The 22,076-nt window shown below is 44.6% G+C and overlaps 8 protein-coding genes across 8 annotated transcripts; 7 read left to right on the plus strand and 1 right to left on the minus strand.

The window, feature by feature from the left end:
* Positions 1–1,718: 1,718 nt before the first annotated feature.
* Positions 1,719–3,379, plus strand: F5Y00DRAFT_229544 (uncharacterized protein). Its single transcript, XM_048006779.1, has 2 exons — positions 1,719–2,341; positions 2,417–3,379. The coding sequence occupies exons 1-2, from the start codon at positions 1,935–1,937 to the stop codon at positions 3,072–3,074; spliced, it is 1,065 nt and encodes a 354-aa protein (XP_047867292.1). The 5' UTR covers positions 1,719–1,934; the 3' UTR covers positions 3,075–3,379.
* A 1,249-nt stretch (positions 3,380–4,628) lies between these two features.
* Positions 4,629–10,977, plus strand: F5Y00DRAFT_251635 (succinate flavoprotein subunit; the record flags this gene model as incomplete). The annotated part of the gene is made up of 11 exons (XM_048009847.1): positions 4,629–4,728; positions 4,790–5,019; positions 5,095–5,403; positions 5,456–5,836; positions 5,909–7,006; positions 7,058–7,693; position 7,939; positions 8,951–9,024; positions 9,091–9,419; positions 9,480–10,703; positions 10,758–10,977. 11 exons carry the CDS (start codon positions 4,629–4,631, stop codon positions 10,975–10,977), a joined length of 4,602 nt encoding a protein of 1,533 aa, XP_047867293.1.
* A 1,342-nt stretch (positions 10,978–12,319) lies between these two features.
* On the plus strand, positions 12,320–12,904 carry F5Y00DRAFT_259375 (uncharacterized protein; the record flags this gene model as incomplete). The annotated part of the gene is made up of 2 exons (XM_048010864.1): positions 12,320–12,596; positions 12,672–12,904. 2 exons carry the CDS (start codon positions 12,320–12,322, stop codon positions 12,902–12,904), a joined length of 510 nt encoding a protein of 169 aa, XP_047867294.1.
* A 572-nt stretch (positions 12,905–13,476) lies between these two features.
* Positions 13,477–14,414, plus strand: F5Y00DRAFT_259376 (NAD(P)-binding protein; the record flags this gene model as incomplete). The annotated part of the gene is made up of 4 exons (XM_048010865.1): positions 13,477–13,763; positions 13,834–13,990; positions 14,080–14,187; positions 14,247–14,414. 4 exons carry the CDS (start codon positions 13,477–13,479, stop codon positions 14,412–14,414), a joined length of 720 nt encoding a protein of 239 aa, XP_047867295.1.
* A 503-nt stretch (positions 14,415–14,917) lies between these two features.
* F5Y00DRAFT_229555 (alpha/beta-hydrolase) lies at positions 14,918–16,739 on the plus strand. The gene is made up of 3 exons (XM_048006780.1): positions 14,918–15,469; positions 15,530–15,670; positions 15,738–16,739. Exons 1-3 carry the CDS (start codon positions 15,212–15,214, stop codon positions 16,551–16,553), a joined length of 1,215 nt encoding a protein of 404 aa, XP_047867296.1. The 5' UTR covers positions 14,918–15,211; the 3' UTR covers positions 16,554–16,739.
* Positions 16,740–16,960: 221 nt separating this feature from the next.
* On the minus strand, positions 16,961–17,623 carry F5Y00DRAFT_267619 (uncharacterized protein; the record flags this gene model as incomplete). The annotated part of the gene is made up of 1 exon (XM_048012101.1): positions 16,961–17,623. The coding sequence occupies one exon, from the start codon at positions 17,621–17,623 to the stop codon at positions 16,961–16,963; it is 663 nt and encodes a 220-aa protein (XP_047867297.1).
* A 1,289-nt stretch (positions 17,624–18,912) lies between these two features.
* F5Y00DRAFT_259379 (uncharacterized protein) lies at positions 18,913–20,255 on the plus strand (the record flags this gene model as incomplete). Its single annotated transcript, XM_048010866.1, has 8 exons — positions 18,913–18,960; positions 19,018–19,087; positions 19,141–19,164; positions 19,221–19,702; positions 19,836–19,877; positions 19,928–19,984; positions 20,038–20,168; positions 20,225–20,255. 8 exons carry the CDS (start codon positions 18,913–18,915, stop codon positions 20,253–20,255), a joined length of 885 nt encoding a protein of 294 aa, XP_047867298.1.
* Positions 20,256–20,517: 262 nt separating this feature from the next.
* Positions 20,518–21,444, plus strand: F5Y00DRAFT_229558 (cytidine deaminase-like protein). Its single transcript, XM_048006781.1, has 3 exons — positions 20,518–20,944; positions 21,006–21,087; positions 21,150–21,444. The coding sequence occupies exons 1-3, from the start codon at positions 20,589–20,591 to the stop codon at positions 21,207–21,209; spliced, it is 498 nt and encodes a 165-aa protein (XP_047867299.1). The 5' UTR covers positions 20,518–20,588; the 3' UTR covers positions 21,210–21,444.
* The last annotated feature ends 632 nt before the right edge of the window (positions 21,445–22,076 follow it).

Here is a 22,076-nt window from a genome sequence, read left to right on the forward strand (position 1 = left end):
AAAATAAAAATATTATAAATAATAAAATAATTATTTATATAAAAATTATTATTTATAAAATAATAATTATATATAAAAAAATAATAATTTATAAAGGAATAATAATTTATAAAAGAATAATAATTTATAAAAAAATAATAATTTTTAAAAAAATGATTTTTTTATAAAAAATAATAATTTTTAAAGAAATGGTTATTTTAATGTACGTTAAACTATAATTTATTAAAACGTAAAAGTTACATTTATTTAATTATATAACGCATAACTTATATATTTATATTTATAAGTTATAAATAAACTTTTTAATAAATTATAATTTAAGGTTGTTTTAAGCCCGAATTTATGTTATGGTAAAATTTTATATTAATAAAATTTAAACATTATATTTAAATAATTTAATATAATATTATAACGTATAAAATAACTTTAATTTAAATGATTTAAAGTTAATAATATATTACATTTATTTATTTAAATTTTTTATATATTTATATAATGTTACGTTATTATATTATAACTTTAAACGTTAAAATCACTTTATAATAAATAATATTATTACCATTATAACCATTAATAACATAATTAATAACATATATAAATAAAATAAAACGTATTATATTTTATTTAATATAATAATTTAAACTTTTTTACTTTTTTTATATATTTATATAATATTACGTTATAATATTATAAACTTTAACGTATAAAAGTGTTATATTAAAATTTATATTTATAATAATATTTGTAATAATATTTATAATTACATATAAAATAATTTATTTTATATTTAAAAGTAATAATATTATTGTTTATTTAAACTTTTTTATTTTTTTTATATTTATACGATTTTATTACGTGTTACGGTTAATGCGTTATAATCGGTATTATAATTAAAATTACGATTATTATTACAATTATTATTACAATTAATATTACAATTATTTTTAATATTATAAAAGACATAAATACATAAATTTAATTAATAAATTTAATAATAAAATTAATATTATTATATAATTAATAATTATTTATTATAAAAAAATATTAACATTATTATTTTTAATAATTTTATTAATTATTATTATTAATATTATAATTAATGTTACGATTAATGTTATAACCGTTATAATTACATTTAACACTTTTAAAAAACCTTAAAAAATTTAAAATATATAAATTAATTAATAAACTTTATAATAAAGTTAATATAATTATATATAATTATTATTTATTATAAAAATATATTAACATTATTATTTTTTTTAATAATTTTATTAATTAATTAATTAATTAATTAAATAATATTTTCTTTTATAAATTAATTTTTTAAAAAACATGTGTTTAAAATAACTTTAAATTAAAGATTTAAAAATGGTTTAAAAAGGTTGTACGAGTTATAATTAATTAAAGAAATAATATAATTATAAAAGTATATTTTTTTAAATTAATTTTTAAATTTTAATTTAAAGTTACTTAAAATAAAAAAATGGTTTTTCGATAAAAAATGATTACGTATATTAATATAATATTACTTAACTTAACTATTATTATAGGTAATATAATATTTGAAATAAGGAATTATTTTAAGTAATTATATATTACTGCTATGGTATTTATATGCATAAAGGAATGTATATTAAGTAACATGCGAAAGCGCGGAAAGTCCCGTGGTGGGGAGGACGCATGTGCCAACGGAGTGCCGTAAACTCCCTCCGATCCTCTAATCTCGATCCAATGGAAATCTACTCTCCTACTCACTCCGAGTTAATCAACCATACATACGACTGCATGACTGCATCGACTGCATACCTACCTAATGTAGGTACAATTTAATGCGCGCAATACACTGCATTCATATTACTTGTTTTAATATTGACGCGTGTTGATATAAATCGGGTTACCCTACCTTAGGCCATTCTGGTACCTACGGAAAGATGTCCAAGAATCAAGATTTCGACCTCCTGAAACCTGTGACCACCTCCCCACAACGGCCTCGTCACCAAGTAAGACGGTCGATAACTGAAATGTCGTCGCCAATCAAGTTGCCCCGGCATCACCACCTACATCATCTTCACCAGCGAAAGGATCGCGACAACGATGACCATACTTCCCAATCCGCAAACCCCATGCTTCTTCACTTACCACGAGGCTCATTTGAGCTGCCCCGATCCGAAGGCACCACGCCATATGCGAATTCCGAAACAAATCTCAGAACCGGCATACTAAACTCTTCGTCCGACGACACTATACGTAGTACCAAACCTACGGCCCTTGTGCCGACCCCGATAACTGAAGAGGACCTAGCGCACGAGCAGAGAGAAAAAGTAGCGTCAAGTTTAGCGTTCGTCACGACAGATTCCCGGGAACTATTAAAAATGGACTGGCCATAGTCTTCGATAACTAACATTTGAAATAGGGGATTGAGAAAGTCGCTAGTAGAATTAGGCAATTTTTCGACTACCACGACAATGCGTCTAGATGATACATATTACAGTGTTCTTGAGAGGTTGGGCATGCTTCAGAGTACGATAGTCTCCCTTAGGGAACTCACGAGTATGTCGCAGGAGCTAGACGAAAGCTTCAAAGCAGAGTCGCAAGGACTAGTGGACGAGTTGGAGCAACAGGCCGACGCGTTCGGTCACTTTGACGATCAGCAGAGACGCATCGAAGAGCTACAAGGTCGCATACACGCAGGCCGTGACATGGTCGAGACCCTCAGCAAGCGGGTAGATGTAGTGCGGGAACGGATCGAAGGCTGGGAAAGGGCGGATATGGAATGGCAAGAAAAGACAAGAAAACGTCTGAAGACCATATGGATCATCACGTCCGTGGTGATTTTCTCACTAATTCTCATACTGGTTGTAGCCCAGTACGCGCCTTCGTCTGAAAATATCTCGGAGGTTCTGGATCTGACGTCAAGTAACGGACAAGGACAGCCAGATTTGAGTAACGTAGTTGGCAACCAAACTATGAACGCTGCCTCTATGGTGGACGAGGTGAGAGAAGCACTCAGCAGCAGAAAACTCAATGAGTCTACCGGGAATGGCGTGTTCCGAGCCCTCGATGAGCTATAACTCGAAGTCTTGGCCATCCGACTAGCACTTGAGGAATTAATTCCCCTAGAAGTAATGATACCCCCCCAACAATTGTCTTCGATAGAAGGTTTCTAAGTATAACATCATACATATAATCAACATTATCAAGGTACTATTATTATATTGCCGACCGGTCGTCCTTATCTTTAACACATAAGTTGCTCTTATTACCTATGCTGCAGTGGTGGCTATTTAACTTCCGCCAACATTGTTTATGTAAATAGCTAATATACTTATAATTAGTTCATTCATCGAGCGTCATCGTTTCGAAAGCTCATCAGAAGACACCTAAAAGCTTACGTGTGCTAGTTGGAAGAGTTTTGTACACTAGTAGCACTCGGATGAAACTTATAAGCCTGAGTACCTAGTTAACTAATCTAAGAAGTTCAGATAGGTATGAGTTTGATGCCGTCTTAGCCGCGGGTATATGGCACATCTCAAACCACCACTTGGGTTCAGCCCTGCAGGGTCCGAAGCTGTGGAGTTTATACGTAAGACAGATGTAGCCATAGTTGCGTAGTCCTATGTACACAGATCTCTACATGGTCACTTACAACATTTTTAGTCAATCATAATGATAATGAGCAATATATATGATCTTAGAATCATTCATTAGCCACTACGTAACTAACATACCTAATATATAAAACTTGGGTAAAATATTCATACAACTAATGTCCCCTACCATTTACAAATAAGAGACGAACAAGACGAGGTACTAAGTGAAATATTAGTAGTAAGTACAGGTATATTGGCATTTAGGTAAATAGTGGAGCACATGATTAACTAACTAAAATCAAGTACCTATCTGTCGACGTCATCTCTAAGCCACTCGGTACCTATTTCGACGATACTGTACAGCTTGGGAGCCACTACCACCAATTAAGGCGCTACCGTTTTAACGGCACATCAAGCCGGATCTGAGAAGTTCGGATTGATCGTCTTGGCTGGCCGTGATTCACCTCAGCCCCAAGGCCTTGAACAGTAGTTGCTTGATCACCTGAGAAAGATCTAAGCCGCCAGGGAACTTAGGAAACGGACTACCAGGTAAACGTATACAGTGCCTATATTATATAATTGGCACTGTATTTACATCTATCCATCGTTACCAGAACAACTTACAAGGCACCAACTGCACTTTTTCACTACCTACTTCACAAGTTTAACATTATTCCATTGACTTACCTTCTTTTTCTTCTTTTTCTTTTACACATTATTAGATTTCTATTTATTTTTGTCGCAATACCCCCATTTCGCACGATCGATATTAGACCATCTCATTGGTTGAGAGTTATCAAGGGATAAACGACTTGCGGCTGATGGTATCAATCTTATTGAATCTATCAAATAACTTATTCCCCGCCATAATTGTTGGCATTTGGGCTGAAGCTTAATTTGTACGAAGACGGAAGCAAGAACGAGAACGGGGAAGAGGTTGACTTACAAAACGACATCATAAATCGTAAATTTCTACTTATTCTCCCCCGGTTGGAAAATAATAAGAAAAAAGAAAGAAAGAAAAAAGATCAAGATATGTCTACTACGGAAATCGCCCAAGATGGCGCACCCCGCGGTCCTACTATCGATTCCGCTACCCCTCCGGGCCAAACCCTGACCGGAAAACAGGAGCACTGTTCGTATCTCGTCTTGGCAAACACTTCGACGTCATTTATGCTAACCATCATCTTCTATAGACCTCAAGCGAGAGCTTATATCTGAACAAGTCAACTGGGAAATATCAGAATTAAACTCCCCTACGGCGCTTCGCAGATTCGGCGCACCTTTCAAATCGGAATTTGGAGAGGTGTCGCCCTATGATTCTGAACTCCCCATCCTACGTTACATATTCGTACACCATGTACGAGAGTTCCCGTTTCTCGACAAGGCGAAGGAGAAGGAATTCTGGCAGGACAAGCTGCAAGTCGTATGTATTTCCATCAGCAAGCTGCTCATTATATCATCATATTATGCTAACATAATCACCTTTGCGCGCATCTAGTTCCTTGAGTCCTTCGCTAGCAAGAATATCTCATCTTCCGAAGATCGATTAGAAGAAACCAAGCGTCGCAAGCTAGCCATAAAATGCCGGAAACTAGTTGAGCTTATGATGGTGTCAGGGGTTCCCACAGCATCGGGGTTCGAAGAGCGCATAAGATTTGCAGAGATGGAGATCGTAGACCGGGATGCAATCGATACGGGTGTGTTAAATTCCATGCCGGAAGGACACTACGTGAACGGATGGGACATCAATGTCGCCGGTGTGCGCATTACTCGAGTCAAGAAACGTATCAGACGTCACAAGCATGCGGTGAGTACCTCTACAAAAAGAATTGAAGCGTAATTCTCATAATATATTACAGGAATTCCTATTGCGCGTCAAACGGAAGGGAGAGCTTGAATTCTACGTAGGCAGACGATATAGCGACTTTGTCCGATTGCATAAACGGCTAAGGACTGAACTACCAGGAAAAGTCCTCCCTCCGTTACCCAAGAAGAACAAGTCGGACACAGCTGCAGCGAGCTTAATGTCGCGCATGACAGATGGTGCTGACTCTGACAACTCGTCTGCCTCATCTGTTTCTACTATCGCGCCCGGGTCTCAAAGTGGTGGATTTGCAGAGTCAATGAAGACCTTAACAGTTCGAGATCACCGCCGGAATAAATCCGTGGCTTCTAACCGTACATCGCCGCGCCCGTCCGTCGAAACGTCCGCGAGCAGGGTTCTAAGTCCCAAAATCGACGTAAGTTATTTATTACTAAGACCTATCTTAGATGGCCCAAAGCAGGGCAAGGATGAGGGCTAATGTTTTTAGGATGCAATTCTCTGGCGCGAGGATCAGCGTATATCGTTACGAGCATACTTGCGGTATTTGCTACAGAACCCCCAGATTGCGCAGACCAAGGCTTTGCAACAGTTCTTAACACACAATCCGGTCACCCCAACTGACGAAGATGTCGACGACATCTTTCGTCGCAAGGCCGTTGACGAGAAGCGTGTGGAGGAGCAGAAGCAATTCTACGAAATAGCAAGAAAGAGGGCTGCAGAGTTGGACGTGTATATGGAGCAGTTCCGACGAGATATCGTCGAGCGCAATGGGCTAACAAAGCTTTTCCAAGAGATCAAGGACAAAAACACCATCCAAGATCTAAGTCTCCAGTACCAGAAGTTTGCCGAGTGGCTCCGTATCGAAGTGGCCGCAACTATCTACCACCTTTTCCTTGCCGAAGATAATTCGCCAGAATTATTCGCGCAGCTTAAAAGGATTCATTCCTTGATCCCTTACACTCTTATGAAAAACCTCATTAGGCTTGCGAACCCAGCTGCTGTTATGTCCGGGGTGCTTGACCTTTTTCTAGCTCAGCCTTTTGGAACTCGGTCTCTTATGCAACGAATTTTCTCGTTGACGCTAAACGACGGAATTAGGAGCTACCAGAAGTCCATCGATGCTTTAGCTAATATAATCGGGGATGACGTATTTGTGAACAAACTACAGCAATTCGCGGATGCCGAGGAACATATAAAGGTTGCGATCCGAGAAGAAGCGGACTCTGAAGGGGTCGATATCGTAGTTGCTGCTTTGCGCTCCGAACTTTTCACTCCAGCCCTCACTGGCGAACAGATTGGGAGATTATACAACGCATATGTGGCCTTTAACAACGCGGTGGAAAACGTCGACGAGGAATTAAAGCAGGGCGCGCAGCTTTTCTCACATCTAAAGCAGCTTATGAAGCTACAAACCAGACAACGCGATAAGGCAATGATGCTTAGCTTGATCGAAGAACCTGTCACTTTACAATTATTCCGGGACCTTTTCACCATCTTCTACGAACCCCTGGTAAGAGTATATAAGTCGGCCAACGTATACGACAGCATTACCGACTTTGCCATTTTTATCGGTGATATGATCCAGGTAATGTTAACTGATTAGCTCCAAGGGTTAAGGCTACTAACACCATTGTAGGTTGTTGAGAAGTGTAGGGAGCAGGATGCCTCGGCAGACCCGAATCAGACGGTACAAGCCTTCATCGACCTATGTCAGCGTCACGAGCATAACTTCTACAAATTCATTCACGAGGTTCATACCCACGACAACGGCCTCTTCACGCAACTCATGGCCTGGATAGAAGATATTTTAGAGTTCTTAAGAAAGGGGCCGGCTGGTGGAGCATTAGACATCAACGCCCTTTTTGAGGGAGCTGTTGCTAGCGGCAATTTGGACAAGGAGAAGGCGATTGCGGAAATCGATCAGCTTATCGCCTGGCAAGAGTCTCGCAAAAAGTGGCATCAGGACAAAACTCGGCAGAAGATGGCTGCGGAAGGTTCAGTCGGTATCGACGGTGGCGTACCGGGTATGAGCAGCTTTCAGGCTAGCGACTTCGGGCTTAACGAGGCGGACTTGGAAGACATGAGCTACGACGATGGATCTGACGAAGAGGCTGAAGCGGAAGAAGAGGATGAGATGGACCCCATAGAAGCCGAAAGACGAAGGAGATCAAAGAAGCAAGACCGTCTCAAGGCACGCGCCGGCGAGCCGCAGAAACCGGAGGTCAGCGAGGTGCATCGGTTGAAAGATAACTTCGTCCAGATGCTCCGGCATGTTCTAGCGTCTTAGCGGCTATATTATTCTAGCATTTCGAGCCAAGGTTTAGGACAAAGGTGTATTTTCCATCGGTCGGTTGCATTGACGAGCGTGTACGAAAATTAAGTGAGATAATGGGCGTCGAGCGGGATGCACTATGTTACCAGTACCTGGGGCATTTAAACAACTCTCTAATTATGAAATGTTCCTTGGCGGATGGGGAAGATGGTGGTATAACTACTCGTATACTTATAGACCTTAAGAGTATAGGACTTATTGTTATCGTAGCCATTAGGTTAAAGAAGTTTAAGAGAGATTTAAGTTAGATGATGTCTTGGATATGTATATGTGTCTTGGCTTCGTATATTAAACTGGTCTCGTTTATTTATATGTAACTTGTTGTTTAATATTGGCTTGAAGTTATGACTTCGATATATCGGTTAGGTACCTAAGCTATTAAGTATCATATATTCCCATCTATTCCGATTTCAAGCAACATTTATCCTTCGGCAACAACACTATATATACGCCTAACGTAGAGAGTGCCTCAATTACCTAATACAAAATAAACGTTTATGTCGAAGCGAATACGTACAAAGTATATGCATTACGTGTATGCACGACTCGGCATATAAGGTATTCCCATTGTCTAATTACACGTGATGATGATGATGATGATGATGCCGATGGCTAAAACGGCTTACTGGAGCGAAGGCGGGTGAGGGTGGGACAAGTGGGTAAATGTACAAGAGTACCTCCTGCTTAAGGAAAGAGGAAAGGCCCGGCTTTATTATCCCTCGGTAATCAGAATCGACGCTATTGGAGGAAGGAATTGGATCGACTGGAAGCAGCGGTTGAACTTCGACCGGCATCATCACTTTTTTCTTGTCTTTCGCATTTCGCTTTCGCCAATCCCCGAAACTTGTAAGACAAGAGAAGAGTTGTTCGATACAACCCCTTCTCTCTCTCTCTGCCCTCCTTCTTACTCGTTCCCTATTTGTAATGGCATCTTCAATGGCACTAAGAAGGTTAGCCGCTGGCTCTACCGTGAGTATTTCTCCCTTACTTGAGAACCTCAAAATGTGTCGCATGGATTTGGGCTTCCTGAAGTTTAGAAGAGTGCGATAGAAGATGCTAACTACTACTATTCGCTGTGATAGTTCTCGAGGGCAGCCAGATGTCAAGCCAGAACCTTCTCTTCCACGCGCCCTGTTTGTACGTACCCCGCCAAATTTATGTGCAATGGGATCGATATCTAATTGCATGTGCGCGCAGCTCGGATCATCGCGAATAACCCACTACGGGCCAAGGAAGCGCCGATACATGTTAGCAACAAATACCCCGTTATCGTACGTCGCACGTTCCACGCTTCTAGACAATGCTTTTAGGATCAACAGCGGTTAACTTGACCGTAGGACCACGAATACGATGCCATCGTCGTCGGTGCGGGCGGTTCCGGTTTACGGGCGGCCTTCGGTCTGGCGGAAGCTGGTTTCAACACAGCTTGTATATCGAAGCTCTTTCCCACGCGAAGTCATACAGTCGCTGCACAGGGTGGTATCAATGCCGCCTTAGGAAACATGCACGAGGACGACTGGAGATGGCACATGTACGATACGGTAAAGGGTTCTGATTGGCTTGGCGACCAAGATGCTATCCATTACATGACGAGAGAGGCACCCGCCTCTATTATCGAATTAGAGAATTACGGCTGCCCATTCTCGAGAACGGAAGACGGAAAAATGTAAGTCGAGGCTGAACTGCGCGTGGCACATACGTAACCGCTTCTAACATCAATCGCTAGCTACCAGCGTGCTTTCGGTGGTCAATCGCAGAAGTATGGCAAGGGTGGTCAGGCCTACCGTTGCTGCGCTGCCGCTGACCGAACGGGACACGCTCTCCTGCACACACTCTATGGTCAATCTCTACGACACAGCACTAACTACTTCATCGAGTTCTTCGCCCTCGACCTGATCATGGAAGACGGGGAATGCCGTGGTGTATTAGCTTACAACCAGGAGGATGGTACCCTTCACAGGTTCCTTGCGCAGAACACTGTCTTAGCCACTGGTGGATACGGACGAGCCTACTTCAGCTGTACCTCGGCACACACTTGTACCGGTGATGGTATGGCCATGGTTGCCCGCGCCGGTCTTCCCAACCAAGATCTCGAATTCGTCCAATTCCACCCCACTGGTATCTACGGAGCTGGTTGCTTGATTACGGAAGGTTCCCGAGGTGAGGGTGGTTACCTCCTCAACTCCGAAGGTGAGCGATTCATGGAGCGATACGCGCCTACCGCGAAGGATTTGGCTAGTCGTGATGTCGTCTCGCGATCCATGACCCTGGAAATCCGTGAGGGGCGAGGTGTTGGTCCTGAGAAGGATCACATCTACCTTCAACTAAGCCACTTGCCTGCTGAGATCCTTGCTGAGCGTCTACCTGGTATCTCTGAGACTGCCGCCATCTTTGCTGGTGTCGACGTTCGCAAGCAGCCCATCCCCGTCCTACCGACCGTCCACTACAACATGGGTGGTATCCCCACGAGGTACACCGGTGAGGTTCTCACTGTTGATGATAAGGGTAACGACAAGGTTGTCCCTGGTCTGTTCGCTTGCGGTGAAGCCGCTTGTGTCTCCGTCCACGGTGCCAACCGACTTGGTGCCAACTCTCTGCTGGATCTTGTAGTCTTTGGACGAGCCGTTTCTCACACCATCCGAGATAAATTTACCCCGGGTGCTAAGCCCAAGCCTATCAGCGCTGACGCTGGTGCCGAATCAATTGAGGTCCTCGACCAGGTCCGCAACTCCGATGGCCCTAAGAGCACAGCCGAAATTAGACTCGCCATGCAGAAGGCCATGCAGTCAGATGTGAGCGTCTTCCGTACACAGGAAAGCTTAGATGAGGGTGTGAAGAAGGTCACCGAGATCGACGGTACCTTCTCTCAAGTCGGAATCAAGGACCGCAGCATGATCTGGAACTCGGATCTCGTCGAGACCCTCGAGTTAAGGAACCTGCTCACTTGCGCGTAAGTTATAGAGTCTTTTTAGTCCAAGGGACAATAAGCTAATGATATTATCAGTACCCAAACGGCTACTGCCGCCGCTAACCGAAAGGAGTCCCGTGGTGCTCACGCCCGAGAAGACTACCCCGAACGAGACGACGACAACTGGATGAAGCACACGCTCACCTTCCAGAAGAAGCCCCACGGAAAGGTCGAGCTCGGATACCGACGAGTCATCGGCACGACGCTAGATGAGAACGAGTGCAAGGCCGTCCCGCCGTTCAAGCGTACTTACTAAACAAACAAAACGATCAAGCGACGGTAGTGTGGTATCAATAGACGGACGGTTATGAGCTTACTTAATGTCAGCGATAGGGGTATGAGTTGGAGAAGGCGTATCCTAGGTCTGGCAGATTGGAGTGGGAGTGGGACTGTGAGATGAGCCGTCCAATGTGGCGGCTACCTACTGTATGTATCTTATGCATGGTTTTGCGAACGATGTGTATACGGGTAAAATACCAATATTTTTTAACTGTTCAAACTCGGGTGCAGTGTTGTTGCTAGTGAGATGATCTATTGGGTATGCATACACATACCTCGCAGTTGAGCGTAAGGAGCAAGTAGGTAGTAGAGGGGAATATAAACGAAAGGACACCAAAAATAAAATAAAAGGGGAAAAAAAGTATACCAGGTGCCGGATTCGAACCGACTTCTCCTTCGTAGCAATTCGTCATATGTCCTGCCCTCTTTAGGAATGACTCAGCCTTCCGCATATCTACTTGGTGCACCAGTGCACAAGTTTCATCGATTACGTCCTGGCTATGAGTCCACTGAGCTAGCTAGGACATCGGGACTGCCGTTCCTCGGGCGACTTCGCCAATAGTCCGACCTGGCTTGTGGGATGATGGTGGGGGTTTATTAGGGTATATATGGTATGGTGCGTGGTGTTTACCTAGGTCTGTGATTCAGGGGTATGTATGTATATGTGTCGTGGTGATTTGGCGGGTGCGGGTATTTGACGGTTGGTGAATGTGTCTCCGGGTCTGTTTACATAGATCGGGTATACGGTGTTAGGGACTCTTTAATGCTTGATACTTGCTTGGGGGTGAGCTTTGTTGTATTGCTGAGTACCTATTATTATGGTAGTTCGGTAGGTATATATATGATCGAAGGAATCAGCGAGAGAGAATAGGAGTACTGTCAAGGAAAAGGGGTTTCTACATTGCCAAAGCCGTCATTCCATAGGCACGTTCCAGTGTAGAGGTCAGTCAAGACTTGGATGCAACGTCCCGTCTCTTCTGCACTACAGCGTCAGAGATGAGAAGCAGATAGGCTCGGGAAAAGAGTTGAATTCGGAGTTCCATACCACATTTTCGGGGATTTCCTCTTCTGGAATACCATACACGGCTCAGATGCTCGTGATCATGCTAGGCGCTACGGCTTAAGCCCTGTCAACCTGGGCCTACAGTCTGTCTATGACGATGGCAGTCTATTCTACTCACAGTATTGTGCTACACCTAGCTACCGTAGGGATTTAAATACCTTCTTGCACCCAATACCTCTGGCATGGCCATTTACCCCTCATAGGTATTCCCAGCCTTCTTCCCATTCCGCTCCGGCAATACGTTACTAACTAGAACATGTTGCCTTACTTATCCTACCTCAGTGCCACCGTGCTCGGTCTCGTACACGGCCCGCCGAGTCTAAGCTTAACTGCCGTGACCGGGAGGAACAACATCTCGGTCTTGGAATGCTGGCAGCTTACCTCGCCGTTCATCAAAAAAGCAGGCATGGATGTGGTACGAATGGGCGATATCGCAAATGCGTCGTATTACAGTATCCCGCCGAATTTCGACAACGGGCGGCACCCGGGGCCCGCAAAACAATATGTCTGGGTTATCAGCGGCCTTATGCATAGTATGCTTCTTAGCTAATAAGGCTTTGGGAATCTGGGTATCATTGAGACTATGTAGCTGACAATTACCAAACCAGTCTCCTTGCCGAACGCCACGGATGAAGTAATCGTACACGGTGGCAGATACGGGCTTATGTATATCGACGACACGGCGGATGTCTCGATTTGGGGACACAGGACGACGTTTCCGGGAGACGACAGGACGATTATCCTTATGATTCCTGTTCGGGATGATATTAACCCTCCCCATTGGGTTTTATACGATGGACCCTGCAAGATTGGGCCGGCGCCGGTTGGTACCGGAGAATAGACGCCGCTGGACCCGTGACTACTTATAGAGAGTAGTATAATACGGCAAGGTGTAAGAAGTCATGCCGAACCCTATAATATACTAATAAGTACCACAAGAGCCAAGCTTCGTTTCTCGTTTCTTGATTTGCTCTCTGATGTAATACCTCTCGATCCGGGGTAAGGTATTACAAGTGTCGTTTAAATAGGTAGCACTTTGTTTTATCTTAACAAGTTCGGAAAGAAGTTAGATACTAATAGGTGCCAAGCCTCGGGTCAGTATAGTATAATGTAATACAGCAACAGACTCTGATAGGCGGGGGAGTTGGACGGTATTTTGCTTGGTTAGTATGACAGTTTCCTTAGTCGGTACGGCAATTTGCCCAGTTAGAACGGCAGTTCAATTCCGACGGAACACCCCATCCCCGAATGCGGGATTGTTTAATTAATAACTTGGTGCGACTTCAAGAGAATACAAAAGGTAGTGTTCTCCTAAGCGAAAGCCACTTTACTAAAAAAGTATATTATGAAAAGGGACAGAACAAGAAGCGATATAGATTATCTTTTCACCATCAGAAGACACTAAAATTCGCAATGTCTGTTGCGCTGATCACAGCGGGGAGCGCCGGGCTCGGAGCCGCGGCAGTCCGGGTCTTCGCGAAGAATGGCTTCCGAGTCGTCGTGAACTACGCCAATAACGAAGAAAGGGCCAATAAGCTCTTGGAAGAATTGCCGTCCCTGTCTACTCTGCCGAGCGATAATTTCGTTGCTATCAAGGCTGATCTGGGTAGCCGGGACGATATCAACCGTCTTATCAAGGAGACTGTTGATAGATTTGGTCGACTGGATGTCATATTCTCCAATGGTGGCTGGACTCGTTTGTGAGTTATGGTTGCTTGCCATAAGAATGTCCTTTTTTATGATACCACTAACATACGTATTTGTCCACAGCCGCGGGATGGAGAGCATTGACGATAATGCATACGAGGAAGAATGGGACCGTGCCTTTAATATGAATGTAAAATCCCATCTATGGCTGATGCAGGCGGCCAAAAAGTACCTTGAGGAAACCGAAGGCGCTTTCATTACCACGGCGTCTATTGCTGGTGTGAGCCCAGTTGGCAGTTCTCTGGCAAGCAATCCTAACCCCCTGACCTAGGGTCTTATTAGATTTGAACTGGTAATAACACTAAATAGGCATATTCCGCTACCAAGGCGGCACAGATCCATCTAATGAAAGGGCTTGCGGTTATGGCCGCCCCCAAGATTAGAGTTAATACCGTCTCCCCTGGGCTATTGCTGACGGTGAGATACTCTAAACCGTTAGAAATTAAAGGTAGCTGAGGTCTAACGTTAAGTTATAGGAATGGGCAACCCGCTTTTCAGACGAGCAGAAAGATGCCCATCTGCAAAAGACCAAGCTTAAGCGCTTCGTTAGCGTTGAGGATGTCGCTGAGCAAGTGCTTACTTTTGCAAAGAGCAAGAGTACGACAGGGATCAACATTGTGATGGATTCGGGGTTCATCTTGTGAGTTCATCACGGTGTATGGGCTGGTTCTGCCTAGCAAAGGCGAACATAGCCTTGTAGACGGATAAATATAAAATATAAACTTTACTTAGGTATACTCGTTGTGGTGTCGGTCAGACGTGGGTGAACAAGCGCAGTTGATCATGTGGAATAAACGTGTAGGTGTAAATTAGCTCAGACCAACGAGATGGAGATGGGAGCAAACAAGCAGTTACTACCTAAACCTAGTGTAATATGAGAAGGCTCTGCAAGGTGTATAAAAAGTCCGGTTCCTGCCTACTATATTGTATATAGGTACCTAATGTACCACGTACATTATAATAGGTTAGGTACCGTAAGTGATGTAAACTCTAAAATTCCTTCCCGTTAAGCATATTCCTAGGCCGCCACGTGGGAAGCTTATGTGGTTGCTGAGGCTTATAGCGAATCATATGCATTTATACATGGGTACTTAGAGTGTCCAGCCCTGTCAGCCTGTGCGTCAGCTGAGTATTGTACCTAACACAAGTCCGATCATTCTCTACTTCCAAGTGACTCTCTACATATTTAATAACACACCGAACCCAATCCCCTTGCCTGCCTTGTCAAATCATATATCTTATAAATAGCTTCGTATCTCTATACCTAATCTCCAAACTCCGGGTTCTATGTACTTGGGAAGCTTACGCACTCTTTCTGTTCCTTTAGATAGTTACGAAGGCGCAAATTAACAAACTATCCATCCAGCTAAATCTACGCATCCCCTGGTATCAAGTTCATTTCAATACGGAATAGTCGACTTGACGAGCACTAAAACTCGGGATGGAGGCTATAGCCTCCATGTGCCTCGGGCCTCCAACCGAGTCGGGGGCAGGATCAGGGTCAACTGCGGTGATCACAACGACTGTCGTAACCACAGCTGCACTTATCTCGCTCGCTCGAATTACATTATGGCCCGAGAAGCGCGCTGTCATACCCGGTCCTCTAACGACTAGCTTACCTAAGCTTTCTCAGGCTGCTCGCTCTGAAATTCCCTACCAACCAGACGCATTCCCGGGCGCTAGAGATGTAGTCACGCCGGTGAGTCTTTCCTGTATGATAGATAAACTAGGTAGTGCATGAGTTAATCCGAATTCATAGTATGGCAATATCCGCGTGTATGAGTTCGGACCAGAAGATGGCCGTAAAGTCTTATTCCTTCATGGAATTAGCACATCATGTATGACTCTCAAGGGTATCGCCGTGCCCCTTGCTGAGAAGGGATGCCGAGTCATGCTTTTTGTAAGTAGACTTTAAAGAACCTGGTGTGAAATCATGTCCCTTAAAAATACCCACTTACACTTCTTAGGACCTATTCGGACGAGGCTTTAGCGATGCGCCTGCTGATGTGCCCTACGACACGAGGCTGTTTGTTACTCAAATATTGCTCGTACTAGCATCATCTCCCCTATCGTGGACTGGAGAGAACGGTTTGAGCATCATTGGGTACTCTCTCGGCGGTGGTATCGCCGCCAATTTCGCCGCCACCTTCCCCCACATGGTCGAGTCTCTAGTACTTCTGGCACCCGCCGGGCTTATTCGCGCGGAGAATTTCGGGCGTGCGAGCCGGCTCGTTTTCACGTCCGGTATTATACCCGAGCGCCTTCTTGCCTGGCTTACTAAACGTCGTTTACGACAGCCCATCGCCTCGTCCGTGTCTAAAAAGGTCCGGAAATCCATCAACGGTGCAGCTCCAAAAAGCCCGCTGCAGAGTGAAGCTAAAGAGGATTATGTCGACGTCGCCGTGCAAGAAGCAGTAGACCCTGTTGAGGGGGAGGTGCCTCCAACGCCATTTGAGCGCCAAGTACTCGGTTATGTGCACTGGGCCCTTGACTTCCACTACGGTTTCGTGCAGGCTTTCATGTCGACGATCCGATACGGTCCGCTGATGGAACAGCACGGATACTGGAGACAGCTGGCTAAGCGTAAGCCCGGGACTACGGCGGTGATACTCGCTAAAGACGATAGCCTTATCCCGAAGGACGACTACGCCGAAGACGCACTCCCACTTCTCGGCGGGGAGGACAACGTATACTGGCGCGTCGTACCTGGCTCGCACAACTTCCCCTTTACACATGCGACAGAGGTGCTGGAGCGCATTTATGAGTTCTGGAATATCAAATGAAAGGCCAAAGATACGAGAAGCGTTCTGTTCAAGTAGCCAGCCAACATAGATAGATCACTAGAGTCCCTTTTGTTTACAGCTGGTATACCAGTTAGTTATGACGATCATGATGAGAAAGATAGAGTTTTATGTAGGGGAATATATTATTTATAACAGCATATAGTTACAAATTCGATTACTAACCAGTTAGTTGAAGCCATGCCCATTTTCCGCTCTCGAAAAAACCTCGATTAATTAGAATAGTCGTTGCAGTAAATAAACGTAAAATGAAGAAAAGAAAAAAATCGAACATCATGGCTTCCGGTACGTTTGTCGTAATCCTAGAACCCTTACCTTGGGTTCAACACGCTAACACATCCGCGAATCTATATCGGCATACGCCCCCCCTTTCCCCGTTTACGCCGGCCTTAAGCATCCATAGCATCCCGACCATTCAACAAGATAATGCACGTCGAGATAGCCACCACATCATCCAATTCCTCGCCGTTAAGCACGAGCACGGCATCCCTATCGAACCCAAAGCCCGCGACCCGGCCGATCTCGACGCGTTTCTGGTTCAGGCACTTATACAGGATGCCCACGCGGCCGTACGTCATGTCCCAGAAATACGGGATGCTGTGCCTGACGAAGGCCTCGTGCTTGTTGTCCTCGTCGCGGGAGCTGCCGCCTACGGGACACATCTCGACCTCGTGGCGGGAGTGCTTGCTGCCGGGGGGGAAGCGCACGCGCGACGAGTCGAAGGAGACGAAGGTGATGTTGAGATCGCACACCTTGTCGCCGGAGCGGGCGTCGACCATGGTCTTCAGCGTGCGCATCATGTTGCCCGAGGACTTGATTTCGTAGGCGGGCGGGCTGTTGCTCTGGAGCTGTTTCTGCGCGGCCCGCTCTGTGTCGTCGAGGAAGGCGTGGTTGAAGTCTCCCGAGAACGGGGCCCGGATTTGGCCGGATAGGTCGAGGATCTTGGCGGTTGTTTTGAAGTGGACGCATCCCTTGAGGAAGAAGGCGCGAGTGGGTTGGAGGACTACGTCCTCGTTGATGGGGAAGTCGTCGGGATGGAATGGGTGGCCCATGATGCCGTTTTAAATATTCTCTTATTTATAGGAGATAATCGGTAAGTATAGATGTGAGTTGGCGCTAAAGGCGAATAGTGTCCTTGTCCTCGCTTTCTTTCTTTCGTTTCTCGTTCTACTTTGTCGTTGGATATTTTACTTTCTGCTCTCTAACCAGTGCAAGTCTCCTTAAATTGTGAACCCGACGAATATATAAAAATTTCCTTCCAAACCCAGGAAATATGACGGCGATTAGAGTATTATTTCATTTATTACTTTCGATCATTTACAAAACGTCGAGACTGGCGTCGAGAACCGGCGCCGTGGTTGCTTATAACGGGCATCCGTAATACGGGAGTTGGAGTGGGCCCTACCGTCGCGGAATGTGACGTCACGGCCGGCCGCATTACCTGATTTCCAGGCGTGGCTGCTCACCACGGCCAAGTTTTAAGAACATATGTGTGGCGGCCACTGGCGTCACCGAGGCCTATACGAACCCTATTACGTCCATCTTATGGGTAAGACGATCTCGATCTGCGTGGCTTGTTAGGTACGTTGGAGGGTCAAACTTACAACAAAATGAGAGGTGTGATACTCATTTACTTAGGTTAGATGCTTACCTCGTACAGACGTAAATATAAACCCCTAACCTAGACTTTTTTTTTCCTAGATTTTCAAAGTTAATTGCAGAAGATAAGATGTTTCCTTAAACCTCAGCTGAATATAGAGTTCTGGCTGTTGGTGGTTGTTTAAACCTTCGCCAATCCCATATCCCACCATTCCTCCAGCTCATACATAATAGGTAACTTTTCAAGATTACATTATGTGGCCTTCAATGAGTGTATAAGTAAGTCGTATTCAGGTCCTAAATTCACCACTTAGGATTTAGTAACTTTGTATTATAAAAGAACATGAATGATATGAGATTCTTAAGAGTCCCAAAGAATGCTCTTGATATGACCAATTCCATATTGGCTGGCTAGTTGGCACATATCTAACCCTTATCAATGCTATTGCCGAAAGAATAGTCCCCGTGGAGCGCCTCGGAGAAGCAACATCTCGCAGATAGTATCGAATGATGATGGTCTAAGGTAGTCATACTAATAAGAATTTGTGACAAATAAGCATAGTCTAGATCGCTAGATTAAATACGAATTGAAAGAAATACACGCCGCAGATTTCTGTAAGCGCATTCTGAAAACTTAGTACGTAGTCCTTTGCTGTCGCTGTTAGTAGAATTCGAGGTCTCTCACAAGGTTTTACAAAAAGTTCGTTTTGAGATTCATCTACACAAGTTTGCGCTTGCCGATATGGACGTCACCGAGGATTTTAGTCCGTATAGGGCAGACGGGAAGCTGGTAAGTGTTTTTATCAAAATCTCGTAAAATAGTGACTGACATCATGCGCAACCATAGCATGGCTTTGTTTGTGTGGTGACAGGAGCTTCACAGCCCGTCGGCCAGGCCATCATTCAAGAACTAGCGGGTTTGGCCGATCTTATCAAATATTTGCGTTCTGAGAAGCTGATAATTAAGTAGCCCACGGAGCAGCTTGCATATACGGTGAGTTTAGGTCGAAAGACCTTAACGGATTAGCTTTGGATCCTGACGAGAATCAGCATGCGACAGGGCCGCCAGCTCAGATTTATATAAAGAACTCGTCGATACAGTAGGAAATGAATCCCCGAGCTGCAAGGTCATCCCATATCCTTTCCACGTCGCCAAAGAAGATGAGACACTCGTCTTGATAGACGAGGTCCTCAATGCCTTCGGGAGGCTGGATGTCTGGGTCTGCTCTTCTGGTCTTCTAGGACCCCCTTCGATCGAAGCCACTACGCCAGACGACCTACAGAAATGTTTCGAGGCTCATTCGTTGGCACCTTTCTTCGCATTGAAGTACGCCCCAGCTGCGATGGCTAAACTGACCGAGAAGAAGACCTATCCAAATGCTGCACCGAAAAGCCAAAAGTATGGCAGTATCATTGTTATCAGCAGCGTCGCATCAGTTTATGGTGGATGCTGGGGACCCTGTTACACTATGACTTCCCATGCTGCTCTCGGTGTGGTGAAAGCAGGCGTCGCGAGTCTCAAAGGCACTGGAGTGAGAATCAATTGTGTAGGTGAACTCGGTTTATTGCTGTTTCTTGAGCTCTAGTTAGAGCCGAGAGTAGTTTTCCCCAATTTCGAAATTTGAGGGTTGTTTGGTCAATGTTATTATTAACTTAACTGTCCAGATATCTCCGGGTCAGATCGATATTGGCGTAGACCTCCAGGGGGTAAGTAAGTTCGCTGCTTCGGCCGATGGTATATTAATGACCTTGAATAGTTTGATATGAGAGGGATGGCATCCCAGTTCCCTCCGGCCAGTCTTCAGAAGCCAGAGGTGAGAAAGTCAAGCCATAACCAACAACACATCCAATTAACTTGATTATTTAGACGCAAAAAAAGACAATTGGGTTGGAGAGAGCTGGTAAACCCCAAGAAGTAGCACGTGTTGCCGGCTTCTTGGCAAGCGGTTTCTCGTCCTATGTCACGGGTGCAAACCTCATTGTAGATGGCGGTGCATCGTGAGTTCACCTTTGATTTACTCTTATCTGTAGTGTCCCAAGCTAACCAAATCAAGTGTAATGAACCCCTTGACGGTTCCTATTTGAAAGCGACGACATGAATGAGGGGCATAAATGTGTTCCAAGTTGGGTATGAGAGATGAATGATGAATAAACCAAAGTTAAAATGGAGAGCAGGAATGAAGCAGCACCGTTTGCAGTCCTTATCGCGTTTCCGTCATTAACTGATAGCCTGATAGGTAGATACCTCCCGTAGATAAGAGAGCCCACTACTAGCCCACCTATTCTAGTAATATATAAAAGTATTTATGTAACATCTTACTAAGGAACTTACTCTTGTATGTATAATTTACTTCGTTGGGGCGGCCACTTTGCTCTTCGGCTTCACCACTTCACCTTAGGTAGTCGAGAGAGCACATAATGCCTCCCCAGCACCAGATCCTGCCAAGCGCAGATGAGGCTGTAGTCGAATCAACATGTCAGAAGTACAATCTGACTAAAGCAGAATTCCGCGAGCTGCATAGTCGTTGTGTTGCGGCTAAGTCGACGGCTTATTGTCCGTACAGCCAGTTCCGAGTCGGCTCGGCTATTATCTCTGTCGACGGCGTCTATTTCAACGGAGCTAATGTCGAGAATGCTTCGTACCCGGTCGGCACATGCGCCGAGCGCGTGGCTTTCGGCAAGGCGGTGACTGAGGGACATCGGAGAATTAAAGCTGTGGCTGTAGCCACTGACATATCTCCCCCGGCTAGTCCGTGTGGGATGTGTCGCCAGTTGTAAGTCAAGAACCTTTATTTTTAAGTCTAAATTGGCTCACTGGAATCCTTATTATAAAAGTATTCGGGAATTTTGCGATCTTACGACCCCAATTATCATGTTCGACAAGGACGACAACTTTTCAGTGTTCCGTCTTGAAGAGGTAAGTTGGCCGGCGTCTGTCTTTAAACATAGGTAATCACAAGCTGAGATTCGTATAACTAGTTATTACCTTTGTCTTTTGGACCTGAAGCACTCCCTCCACCAGGATCACGCTCTGTTTGAGCCTATAATTATTGTGTTTGGTGTGCGTTTCTGGCTGTAGCCTCGACGATTGTGTTCTTATAAAGTTTAGCCCATCAAGATTCGCGTGTTTCCAAGGATCATTGTGATGGTCTACCTGAGGCTGCTGAGCTGGATGGTAAAATGCGGGGACCTGGGGTAGCGAGCTATGCATTAAAGGTTCAATATAAATATTCTGATCCTTACTAGATAGTATAAATTCTCTCATGCATCTCTGTAACGTTGAATTCTGGGTAGAATATTCCGCGTAAGCTATACTAAATCAACTCGGTTAAGTATAGTGAAATTGAATATATCTAGGTATCCTACTCGTGAGTCCGAGGCAGGATAACAACCAAGTTAACTATATCAATAAACCTAACCCGGCTCGCTGTGATTCCCTCTGCTTCGACTACTTACAGCCATTCCTTGTCCTCTAACCTCTAACCTCGTAACTCACACATGAAAATATCGTATTAATCCAACCCAAGACATATTCCCAGAATGTAACATGATGTTAGTCGAGACCTTTGCTCAGTTTCGCTGAAATTGGAGCCGTTCCCCACAAGCCACCATCCCCGCAACCCCGGGAATTGAAGCAGCTAAAGAGGTTAGACGATCTCGAAGTTCCAAGCGCGCCAACCAGCAAGCTGGAAAGTCGGTCCGAGAAGAGGCTAGCTCGATAATTCCCATGCTCTCCCGCCTCCGCAACTTCGTCCTAACGCGCCAACGTACCCCGTATCCGCTGGAGTAATGTGGGGGACCGCAGAGTCGGGGCAGCGTAGTGATTGGTAGTCTTGGGGGTACCGTAACATCAGAAGTGAGGATGCGGGGAGACATACGGGCTAGCTGTAGCAGAAGGCAGCGCTA

The sequence above is a fragment of the Daldinia vernicosa genome (genome assembly GCF_022497035.1).
Source record: "Daldinia vernicosa strain CBS 139.73 unplaced genomic scaffold F5Y00scaffold_10, whole genome shotgun sequence".
NCBI classification, from domain to species: domain Eukaryota; kingdom Fungi; phylum Ascomycota; class Sordariomycetes; order Xylariales; family Hypoxylaceae; genus Daldinia; species Daldinia vernicosa.